At 43.2% G+C, this 12949-nt stretch overlaps 1 protein-coding gene across 2 annotated transcripts in view; it reads right to left on the bottom strand.

The window, feature by feature from the left end:
• The window catches only part of LOC119977114 (cytoplasmic dynein 2 heavy chain 1), a 734352-nt gene that overhangs the window by 205112 nt on the left and 516291 nt on the right, over positions 1-12949 (bottom strand). For both annotated transcript variants that reach the window (XM_038817726.1, XM_038817724.1), the window contains 2 exons: positions 11340-11500; positions 10707-10832 (listed from right to left, as the gene is read on the bottom strand). In XM_038817726.1, coding sequence (XP_038673654.1) covers positions 10707-10832; positions 11340-11500 — 287 coding nt within the window. The remainder of the gene's footprint in view (positions 1-10706; positions 10833-11339; positions 11501-12949) is intronic.

Raw genomic sequence — 12949 nt, forward strand, 5'->3', positions numbered from 1 at the left:
CAAACTCCACACAGACAGTGACCCGGAATCGAACCTGGGACCTTGATGCCGTGAGGCTGCAGGGCTAACCCACTGTGCCACCGTGCTGCCCATAAATCATGCATAAGTTACCCGATAGAATTATTTTAAGAAGTAATAGAAGGACTAGACAAGGATGGTGTAGTAGATGTTACTCGCGACTCACCATTCATGACTCCTCAGATATGGAAACAATCCATGCCCTTAAGCAGCAAGACTTGGAGAACATTCAGGCTTGGGTGGATAAGTGGCAAGTAGCATTCACACCACACATGCACCAGGCAATAACCACATCCAACAAGGGATAATTTAAGCATCTCCTCTTGTCATTCAATGCTATTACCATCACTGAATTCCCCACCATCAATATGCTGAAGATTACTATTGACCAAATACGGTGTTGGACTAGCGATATAAATACTGTGGCTCCAAGAGCAGGTCAGATGCTGGGAATCCCGTGGCGAGTAACTCACCTCCTGACTTGCCAAAGCCTGTGCACCTTTACAAGGTGCAACTCAAGAGTGTAGTGTAATCCTCTCGCTTTTCTGGATGGGTGCAGCTCCAACAAACACACAAGCTCGGTCTAATTCAGGACAAAGCAGCCTGCTTGATTGGTACCCCATCCACCACTTTTAACAGTCACTCCCTCCACTGCTGAAGCAGTGTCAGGAGTGTTTACCACCTACAAAGTGCACTGCAGCAACTCACCAAGGCTCCTTCGACAACACCTTACAAATCCACAATGTCTATCACCTAGAAGGACAAGCAGATATATGGGAACACTACCACCTGCAAGTTCCCCTTCAAGTCACAAACCATACTGACTTGGAACTATATGGCCATTTCTTCACTAACGCTGAGGCCCTTCCGAACAGCATTTAAACCACATGGACTGCAGCGGTTCAAGATGGTGGCTCATCACCACCTAAAGGTCAATTAGCGATATTAAATAATTGCTGACCTAGCCTGCTACACCCACATCCCGTGAAAGAATAAAAAATACTTGGATTTTCAAAAGGCATTTAATAAGATAAACTGATGGCAAAGGTGGAGTTTTTTTTTTAAATTGTGGAATTTGGGGATCAATGCCAGCATTTATTTCTCATCCCAAATTGCCATGGAACTGAGTACTCACATGTTATTATACTGAATTTAAATGCCACCAGGTCCCATGGTGGGATTTAAGACCATACGACATAGGAGCAGAATTAGGCCATTTGGCCCATCGAATCTGCTCCGCCATTCAATCATGCCTGATATGTTTCTCATCTCCATTCTCCTGCCTTTTTCCCCATAACCCCTGATCCCATTATTAATTAAAAACTATCAATCCATGGGCAGGATTCACCGTTCATTCACGTCAGTGGGATTCCCACTGCAATGAAGGGGTGATTTGGCTAAGCATCAAATTCTCCGCCTCGCTAGCTGTGGTAGGGGGGCAGACTCACAAAGGAGAATCCCAGCCCATATCTCCAGAACATTAGCCTGGACCTTTGGATTACACGTTCAGTGATGATAACACTATGCTGTCATCTCCCCACAGACAGCAACTGGCTAAGGATATAGAAAGCTCTTATTTAAATTAGAGGAAGGTGTTGCAGCATAATCAGTGTAGCAACACTTGTTATACATCAACGAATTGGATTTAGGAACAAGCAATTCAATATTTAAAGTTTATTTTAAATGTAATTTAACACTGCAACTGTGCATTTATTTAGGCATAAATTAATAGGATAGTCCAGGTTTTATGTAAAAGGATGTATTAGTTGCTGAAATTCTGCACTGGTATGTTTTGATGTTTTTATTCAAGCAACCGGTGTGTTTAGATAAAAGTTTTCTGCTGCTATTAGCCGACTGATATAAAGCTTGGGTGATGGACTCCTTATAAATCCAAGTGACAGCAATGAAGGGTATTCTCTCCTATAAGTACTATAAATTGACTGCCTGTAAGTCATTTAAGGGGTGCTGGTGCTTTCCTTTCTACCCAAGCAATACCAGGTAGCCATTTTTTCTTAGATTGGCCGGTGATTTCTTGGGCACTGCGGAAGTGGGGGTGTGGAGCACTGAGCATTTACACTCTATTAAGGTTCAGTCAGATGAATGAGGCAGGCGGGGTTTCTTATCTTAATTTCCTGCAGGTTTTTCAGTGAGAGCTCATTAAGAAGGATAGCAAAATAAATTGCGCCTTAGGTCTTGTGCCTGGCAGCCAATTCATCAAAGAAGCAGAAAGGATAGGCAGCACTTTGAATACTTGAAAAGGTATGTGAATGTTTTACCAGATCAGCAGGGATTTTGGAAGGTTCTGAGGCCAGGAGCCATGACTGTTCAGACCAGCAACAGTGGCAAGTATTTTCCAGCCATTGAAATCTTTGTTCACACTGGCGGGGCCAGAAGATTCCACCACTGTGAAGAGCTGGAAAATTCTGGCCGACATTTGGATTTCCAAGCCCTAGGTGTGCTAAATCATTCAGATGAATTGAGGGAGGAAAATGCAGCCCGATTTAATCCTAGAGAACCCAAATTATTTTTAGAAAATCAAGAGACTGTGTAATAAAATTCACATTATAGGACACATCTGAAGTACACCATGACTCATTTGATATTCATTGCATTGCATGTACCTGTACTGATATTTATCCCATTTATTGGAATTTCATGCAATATGATAAACAAATCCATTTACTACCCTAGATTGTATCCATGCCAATATTTTACATTGGAGTTCAAATAATGTATTTTGTTGGGTGGTTTTATAACTTGTGTACTGTACTGAAAAAAATATTTTTCTTGTTTTATTGGGAAACAGGAAGAAATATTAAGGTCCATGGTGGAAAGCACCACCAATATCAACAAAACACCAAAAATAGGAGCTGGAGTGAAAAGGAATAAAAGAGAAGACAAATGGCGAGATCTACCAGCTGCATTGCGCACAAAAAGCAGACACGCGGCTGGTAGATACCGGGAGATCCCTCTACCGGGATCAACCCAGCTAGCCATGCCTCTCAAGATCTAACGCGATTTTGCGAGCCGTCGCGATATGAATCCCGCCCATTGTGGGTGGGATCACTTTCTGGCAAATCGGCATATTATCTAATTTGCATTCCCAAAATCTAACCAAGGTGTGGGATCTAACTCCCTTGCCTAGGGGACCTCTGACGAGCGCCATTCAGTGCTGGCCCCTACAAACGGGGACTAGATAGAATGGCACTCGTGGGGGTCTCCGAGGGGAATCAGAGGTCCCTAAGTGCTTGCCCTCTGGGCAGTGTGGCATCCTGACACTGCTGGTGCCACCTGGGAAGCCTGGTACTGCCAGCTGACAGGGGAAACTGCCAGGATACCAGGATGGCACTGCCAAGGTGCCAAGCTAGCATCTTATCAGCGAATTGGGGCTTCGGGGGCTGTTCTTGGGCTTCAATGCCACTTTCCCACCAGCTCCTGATATCTATTGGTTCCTTGAGAAACCAAAAAGATCGACTATATTCAAGGCTGGAAGAGACAATGATGGAGTATTTCAACCTTTACTGAGGAAAGTCAAGAGTGAAACTCCAGCGTTTTTACATTGGGGTGGGGACATAGCCACAATTTTGGAGAATCCAGCCCCTTATTTTCACTGAGGGTTGGTGAGGGGGTGGATCAGGGCAGGATATGATTCCCACATGTGGGAAACCCAAACTCAGCAGGGCCATTTGAACTCAATGCGGAGTTCAAACAGATCTCATTTTTGTCGCAGTGTTGGAATTATGAATCTTTAGCAAGGTTGTAAATGGTCTTGAGTGGTGTGTAAGATATGTTAAACTGTCAAACAATTTAAAGGCCAGTCCTTTCAGAAATAGTTTTAAAACTGCCTGCCTGTGTTTGAGAGTTGAAAAAAATCTGTTCTAGTAGTTTCAATAGCTGTTTGTTGACATAACTGTGTGCTATCAGTTTAGCATTATTAATGCTTAGCTGATTTCCTCAACCTATCATCATCACAGTTGTGAATTCACAGTTTGATAGACAGCTCAAAGAAGGTATTAAAGTATTTGTCATCTTTGATGTGAGGTTATGAATACAAATGTTTGCTTTTAGAGGATTACGTACTTGAGAGAAGATTTCTAGTTTGTCAAACAATGAAAAGGAAACGGAATGTGATTTATTAACAAATTAGAAACATGTGTATCAACAAAGATTTAGGAGATCCTCCTTTATCAAAATGTAAAAGTTTTCAACATGCTTGGCAGATCTTTTTAATTTGTGGCACACAAGAACTATCAGCGGGAAGAGTGGAAGTCAATTGGAGTTGTCAAGAATACGATTTTTATTGGTTTCAGATATTAAGTGATATGGATTTAAAGTTAAGGTACAGATCTGTCATGGGTGGCGATTTTGAGCCCACACTCTCTGCCCATGAGAAACTTGTCACGGGCTGAAAATCCAGAAAAATGCAATTCTCACTGGCGTGATTGGGTTTTGGAATTTTCACCCGTCTATCTGGTGCAGTAGTGCGAATCGGCCGCATGAGCCCAGGAACCTCATTTTAATGTATTAGAATGTAATTAATGAGTACTCTCTTCGCATTTCCCCCACTCCCCTTACCGAATATTCACCGGGCAATGGCGTGACATCTCACGTGCATCATTTACAACAGGTTTGCAAAAGATGAACTTGGTGGCCTCACCTCCCAGGGGATATTGGTGGTGAGCGCTCTAGCAGCTGTGATTCTCCAGGAACTTTACTGCTCAGGATGCACCAGAGAGGACGTGGGGGAAACAGATAAGTTCAACTTGGGTCTGGGGCTGGGATTCAGTCACTCAATCTAGGGGGGGGAACGCTAGCAGGCCTTACATTCCAATCATTTTGGAGCACACTTTGCTTTAGGTGGGTCTGGAAGCTGACATGCGGGCATTGCTTCCTGTATCTGTCTTTCTAGGCTTGTGGCCAAATCATCGCTGAGGGAGTGCCCATCCTTAATCGGAGCTGGAAACTGGGTGGGAGGAATATTGAGGGTCAGCACTGTGGCCAACTGTGAGGTTACTGGGTGGGCTACCATGAGATGCCAGTCTGCAAGGGCGAAGTGGGGTTCTCAGGAATGGGTTGCATCCCTACGTAATGAAGAATAAAGACCCTCTCACTTGGGGAAGGACAACTGTACTGTCAGTACAATCCCACAGTCGGGCAGAACTCTGAGTACCAAGGGGTTAAGCTCTATTGAATATCAATTCTTCTTGTCTAGGAAATGAAATTAAATGAAAATTGTTAATTGTCACAAGTAGGCTTCAAATGAAGCTAGTGTGAAAAGCCCCTAGTCGCCACATTCTGACACCTATTCAGGGAGGCTGGTTCGGGAATTGAACCGTGCTGCTGGCCTGCCTTGGTCTGCTTTAAAAGCCAGCTCTTTAGCCCTGTGATAAACCAGCCGCAAGGTTTGTCTCTCAGGAATAAGTGTGTCGGGCTGTGAAATGTGAGAATAAGGGTGTCCTCTAGATGTGTGCTTGTCATGCTCATTGCAGAATTCACTCTAATCAGCCGTACTTCATCAGTCACAAGAACCATTCAATTGCTTGATATGCAATTTCGCCTTTTATTGACAAGTCAATTGTGCCAATGAAATGTGCAGAGCAAAAGGTCACTGCCACTGATTGGAGACCCAAGTCAGGTGCTTGATCAACCCTTTTAATCAAATTTTGGTTTGATGTTTTAAGTTTCAATTACGGTTTGTTTAAGGCAGTTTCCTTCCTTTAAAAGCTGCCCCTTTTAATTTGTCCCTCAGTTTATTGAATTTAGTTCTATCAAAGTAGTTGGAGTCCAAAGTAGGGTGCTTTATCAGCATTTTTAATCACATTTTGGTTTGGTGTTTCATTTGCAATTTGTTTTTGTTTAAGGCAGTATCCTTTAATGGGCTTCCCCTTTTATTTTGCCGCTCAGTTTATTTAATTTACTTTGTTTGGTTTCAACAAAATAGTTGGTGTCCCGAATATCCTCCACGGAGATGTCTTCCCCTTAAATCCGGGGATCTGGGATTGAGAGTGTTACACGCAGCAGTTCCATACAACTATCGATGGCATTGGTTCAGGCTGCACTCTTTCCAGTTTCTGAAAAAGCCTTTTGTTGCAATTTTGTTTGCACTTCAACCCCATTGTAATAACTTAGACCAGGCCTTTTAGATTGGCCAATTGGAATACGAGTTCCCTGATTAGTGGGCCAATCAGGAAACCTCTTCTTTGTATCTAACAGGGAGCGTCTGATCCTCTGCCCTCCCAGTGTAGACAGCAAGCTGAGTGCACGTGGTTGTACTTCTGCTGGTTTTGTTAATATAAAAGAGATTCTGGTGAAGGGACGTCTGCCTCTGTAGACTTATTATACCCATGCTCCTGATTTACAGGCACTTGTGGAAACATGTGGGGAAGGAGGAGGACCTCCTCATGAACCTGCTCCTCTACCTCGCCAAACTCACCATAAACGGATCCAGGCACCAGATGACCGAGAGATTAATCCAACTGGTCTGTCTGACCCTCTACAGTGGTTACAGTCGTGACCGGGTGTTCCTGGAGAGGGAGCATGGGGTGTCCATGGATATCATCGAGGCCTTCCATGCTGTTGGTGCTTTATTGACCCTTTTATTCACGTTTTATTTTTATGTTTTTAAGTTTGATTTACCCTTTGTATTTGTTTAGGGCAATATCCTTTTAAGGGACTTCTCATATTACTTTGTCCCTCAGTTTGGTTAATTTATTTTATTTGATTGAAATAAAAATGTTGGAGTCCCAGGTTGGGTGCTTAATCAACTCTTTTAATTAAAATTTGGTTTGATGTTTTAAGTTTCATTTGTGATTGGTTTTTGTTTAAGGCAGTATCTCTTTAATGGGTTGCTCCTTTTATTTTGCCCCTCAGTTAATTTAATTTACTTTATTTGGTTTCAACAAAATAGTTGGGAGTCTCAAGTATCCTTGACAGGGGAGTCTGCCTCCTTAAACTCTGGGATCTGGGTTGGATGGCATTGCACATATCAGTTCCATAAAACCATAGACTGCATCAATTCATGGGCTCCCAAGATGCCTGCCTTTTTTTGTGTGTGGAGTCTGTGGACCATGCATATGTGGGTTGTTATAGACTGCACCCCCTTTTTAGTTTTTGAAAAACATTTTGTTACAGCTTTGTTTGCACTTCAGCCCCATGCTCCTAATCTACGGGCACCTGGTGCAGATGGGGCACCCTGTGCGGAGAGAAGTGGGGAGGGAGGATGACCACCTCGTGAACCTGCTCCTCGGCTTGGCCAAACTTGCCATAAATGGGTTCAGGCAGCATACGAATGAGGGGGTCATCTGACCCAACTTTTCGGCCCCTTGGCATTGGCTACATTCGCGGTTGGGTGTCCCTGGAAAGGGAGCATGGGTACCATCGAGGCTTTCCATGCCTGCTGGGCCTTGCAGGGACAGGAGTGCTTTATTGATCTTTTTAATCACATTTTAGTTTCATTTTTTTTACATAATAAATTTAGAGTACCCAATTATTTTTTTTTCCCAATTAAGGGGTAATTCACCTAACTTGCACATATTTGGGTTGTGGGGGTGAAACCCAAGCACAGATGGGGAGAATGTGAAAACTCCACACGGACAGTGACCCAGGGCCGGGATTCGAACGCAGGTCCTCATCAGTGCTGGTGCTATCCACTGTGCCACATGCCGCCCTCAGTTTCATGTTTTAAGTTTCATTTTGAGATCTGTCTTTGATTAAGGCAGTATCTCTTTAAGGGGCTGCTCCTTTTAATTTGTCCCTCAGTTTGTTTAATTTAGTTTATCTGGTTCAACCAAAATAGTTGGGGTCCCAAACATTGAACCCCAATGCTCATACAAGAGTTTATATCACACAGGATACACTGATGTGAACCCCAAAACAAGGCTTTATGGTGAAGTCTATCATCACTCATCCTGTTCTAAGTCATGACAAGGGGCTTCTTTGAGGTGTGGGGTCCCATGCATCCACTCCATCCTTGTCACCTAACATAAGGAGTGATAGGGGGCAGGGTTGGGGAATGCACGGGAGAAATGTGCCAGTGAGGCTCTCGAATGTCCAGGCACATATTCCTGGTGGAGTTAAGAGGGACAGGTGTGGGGATATGACAGTGTAAGAGGGGAGAATGTGAGGCTCAGTGAAGAGGCACTCACTAAGAAGGAAATGCATGTTGGAGGTCCTGAGAAAGGGCTGAGGGGCAGGGCTTTCTGAGGAATCCTCACTATCCATTTTGGTTTTCCTCCCTTGTCAATGCATGATCCTGGAGAATCATGGAACCTGTCGAGTTGACTTTTCTACTACTTGTAGTAGAGCCGCAGCAATGTGCCGCTGCATGCGGCCACAACCAGTACCCTGCTGAGGAGGGGAAGGCTGTGCCCACAGTTGATCCGGGAGCAGCACCGCAGAGGGAACAACCTTCAGAGACTGTACTGGTAAATGGTCTTCCAACATTGGAATTCCTATCTTCAGATGTCAGAGCCACAGTGCTGAAGAGGACAGCACCTGTCTCAGGGGATGGGTGGACCACCTTTGCTACGTCCTGCAAAAGTTGGCACCACATGAAATGGGAGGAAACCTACTGCCTGTGACCCTTAAAGTCACTGATGGTCTGAACGTCTATGCGAGCAGCACGTTTCAGGGCAGCAGCGGTGATCTGTGTGGCACCTCCCAGTCATCCGCACACAAATGCATTAGGGAGATACCCTTTATGAAAGGTCCCACATCTATATCAACTTGGATCGGAACCAGAAGAGCCAAGATGCCAGCACCATGGGCTTCGCCTCCTTAGCTAGCATTTTCCAGGTGTTGGGTATGATAAGACTGTGACCATGTGGCCCTGCGCTCTCCATGGCATCAGGCTGCACCAGTTATGAGCCGCAAGGGATTCCACTCGCTCAACATCCTGATTGTCGTGACCATACAATGCGAATCATGCAGGTGTGTGCCTGTTTCCTGGGCAGCAAGCATGATAGTTCCATCTTGGGTGCTTGCAGATCCCAGATGTCTTTAAGGGATGGTGTTTGGAGGGATGGCTCCTTGCAGACAAGGGGTTCCCAATATGAAGGTGGCTGATGACGCTAGTGCGGTGGTCACAAACTGAAGTAGAGACTCGCTACAATGAGGCTCATGCTTCAACATGCATGCTGGTCAAGCAGACAATTGGGCTGTTCAAGATGCGGTTCCGGTGCCTGGACCGGTCAAGGGGTGCCCCTCAATACAGCTCCAGAAGGTATCCCGCATAATTTTGGTCTGCTGCACTCTCCACAACTTGGTGCTGCAGCAGGAAGACCACTTAGAACAGGAGATGGAGGAGCACCACATCTCCTCGGAAGAGGGGGAGGTCGAGAAGGGCAGCGAGGGACAACCTGCCAAGGAGGAGGAGGAGGAAAGAGCTCAGACCATGGCCAGGGCCCACATGGGCTATCAGGCTAGGGATACCCTCATAGACTCCAGGTTTGGGGACAAGTAGGACGGGCGATGAGGAGCTCTCCAACCATGCTAACTGTGATCTCATAAAAAACACACTGGGGCAAAATATACTTGGCTGTGGCCTCCATTTCAGGACCACTGGTTAAGTTTCTGAAAATATGAAAGAAAAACCCTCAAAAATAGCATGCACGGCACATGTTAATCTCCAGTTTTGTACTGTGTCCTAAAATTGGAATAACTACCCATGTGTGAATAATTAAACGTCTGTTTCAGAGGATATACTGCAAAGTTAAAATTCACAACTTTCAACTTGACAGGCATTGCATTTCCAGGGTAATATTGTGGGAGAGCTTGCATCCAGAATTTGTCTAGTAACCTGAATATTTCACCCAGGAAATAGGTGCCGCAATATCCAATCACCCCCCACCCCCTTCCCCACACACTTAATCTTTTACAAATCTTGTTCATTCTATAGCTTCAGCTAAGAGCCACAAAAATACTTGAAACATATTCTTGGAAAGGCTTATTTTCTTTAAATGACAATTGCCAGTACACTAGATATTAATCTTCAGAAAGCTTCCATTATCCTCGAGGATTAATGTTCAATGATGTGACACCTTTTCAATGATTTTTGTTTAGAAATTCATTAAATGCTGTGAAGTGGTTCTGTGAAGATATGTTACCATTGTATAACTATATAATGGAAATGGGATTTCATTATCAAGTATGCGATGACTGAACTCAATAAAATATTCTTTTATTGAACACTCTGTTTCACCTCTGTTCCTCATATTTAGAATAGTGTCAGTCAAGTAGTGTTCATATGGATCAGTTTTTGTGTAGTGCTGATCATTCATTAGTCTACAAGAATGCAGGAATAGCAACAGTCAATGTGTGCTACGATAAAAGTTTGCAACTATTTGTGTTTGTCCATCATTATATATTGTCCATCACGTGTGTAATTTGACTGACATTTTGATTCTTCAGCTGTTAACTACATAACATTTTTATTCTTAATACTGCAAAATCTTAAACAAGAATTACTCTTGTGTATAGCTAGTTGACCAGAAATGCGCAGTTAAAAAAGCTTTGTTAAATGTAGGAACACCAGAAACAACAATTTGACATTCCAGTAGTCAAAGTTAAGAGATTTATCTCATGAGCATTTCATCTTTGTAGAAACAAAATACTTACTGGTTGGACGAGCTGTAAAGGCATAAAAATGTTGATTGGAACTCCAAATAAGCTTGAAGCAATAAAATGCTTACCTTTTCTAAAAATGGAAGCCAGACTGTAACCAGATGCAAGTTCTTTAAACACAACCATTCGCCATTGCGTGCACATTCCTTTAGTGTTTGGATGGCTATATCAGCTTGACCTTGGCCCATAGCCACCTGCAAAGGGGGAAGAAGAAACACAATTTTTTGCCTCTGCTCAAGCCTTTCAAATGTTAGCTATTTAATAATCATGCTTTAAAATGCAACTTATTTATATGGGTTTTACTCTAATAGATAAACACAGCTCCATGTGTTAAAATATGCTTATGATCTATGTCATGCTGTTTGATTGTAAATCCAGTTCCTAATAGGGTTCCAATGTGAATTAGTGTAACAAATAACAAGCATAACATAGTTATTGCATTCCATATTTATAACCTAAGAATGATTAATTAGCAAATAAACATTCCAAGTGCTTCCTTGATATTACTCTGACTCATATTTTAGCTGGCGCATTAACAGATTTACAATAAATGGCCTAATACCCATGTTAAACAGGAGACAATGGATCATCATATTAAGGCTTTATAAGTTAATACAGGCAAAATCATTTTCTCAGCCAGTTACTGTTATATGTCAATAACTGTTTGAGAACATTAGAATATTTCTCTCTTGCTTCTGTACCTCATGGAAGTTTTCTCTGCCAATAGTTTCACTAGCCAGCTCTTGAAGTTCTTGGGAAGGATCAGCACCAGGCGAAATAATAATGAGAATTGGCTCAGCTGCCAGTGTCTCAGTTAAAAGACGCTTCAGATTCAAAGGTGGTGGGGACAATTCTTTCATTCCTAAAAGAAAGCAAAACCTGCTTAATATTTCAAACGATGGCATATAAACGAGTTATTGAAATCAAATCAAATATAAACATACACAGCGAGTGTATTAAAACTTGTGTAAATTATTATGACCCCCTGGGAAGCAGGAGAGTGTGCACAATCCGGTTCCCATTAACTCATAACGAGTATGAACACCCCAGTAATTGGGGGTGGAGCTTCCCACTAACAGGGAAGGCTCCACAGTACAAAAACCCTGACCTGGGTGCAGGTCGAGGAGCGTGACCATTTGGGGCGTGGGGGTTTAGTAGTGTCTTTTAATAAATCTCATTCTTTGTATTCTACCGTACGTCCAATGAGTGCCGGAGTCTACATAAATATAATGGTATAACAGTAAAGAAAACAGTAAAAGGAAACATGGTTCTAACATTCCCAAACACTATAATGGTAATGTATGCAAGATTTTCCATTATGCCACCCTGGGCAACTGCACAGTCAATTCCAGCCCCACGTGCCCTGGAGTCACAACACAGGTATAATTAACCAATAATTCTTACAAAAATACCCAAAGTCTTTGGCCTTTAGCTGCCCAATAATTACAGTCACCAGGTTTGTACGTTGAAACACAATTACTGTTTACTTATAACAAGAATGGTGATGAAATATGTAGTAAATACAACAGGATAACAACCCCTTTTAACTGTCACGCCTTCTACCCACACACCCAAGACAGACAAACACAGAAAGGGGAAAGGGATGAAAATAATAAGGATGAAGGGCAAAAGAAAAAAGTCTTTGCTTCAAATGGTGGTTCAGTGGCACGCTTTCCTCACAGCAAGTTGGTTCACCAAAGTCCTAGGTTTTCAGCCTGTAATGATCTTCCCTGCTGTTTAGAAATGTATTACTCACAGCTTTTCCAGGAGATTCCCCTTTGCTTCACATCAAACTTTGCTCTCAATTTGTGGTTTAGTTCCAGGCCTCTGCCTTTTCTGGAGAGAGAGTTGGTCATAACACCAGAAGACATAGGACCAGAATTAGGCCATTCGGCACATCTGCTCCGCCATTCAATCATGGCTGATATATATCTCATCCCCATTCTCCTGCCTTCTCCGAAAACCCCTGATCCGCTGATTAATCACGAGCCCATCTAGCTCTGTCTTAAAGACACAGTGACTTGGCCTCCACAGCCTTATATGGCAATGAGTTCCACAGATTCACTACCCTCTGGCTGAAAAAATTCCTCCTCATCTCTGATGATCTCTGAAGATCATCCCTTCAGTCTGAGGCTGTGCCCTTGGGTTCTAGTTTCTCCTACTAGTGGAAACATCCTCCCACCATTCACTCTATATCCTCAGTATCCTGTAAGTTTCAATGAGTAACCCCCTCATCCTTCTAAACTCCATTGAGTACAGACCCAGAGTCCTCAACCGCGCCTCATGTGACAAGTCTTTCATTCCGGGATCA

The sequence above is a fragment of the Scyliorhinus canicula genome, chromosome 14 (assembly GCF_902713615.1).
Source record: "Scyliorhinus canicula chromosome 14, sScyCan1.1, whole genome shotgun sequence".
Taxonomy (NCBI): Eukaryota; Metazoa; Chordata; class Chondrichthyes; order Carcharhiniformes; family Scyliorhinidae; genus Scyliorhinus; species Scyliorhinus canicula.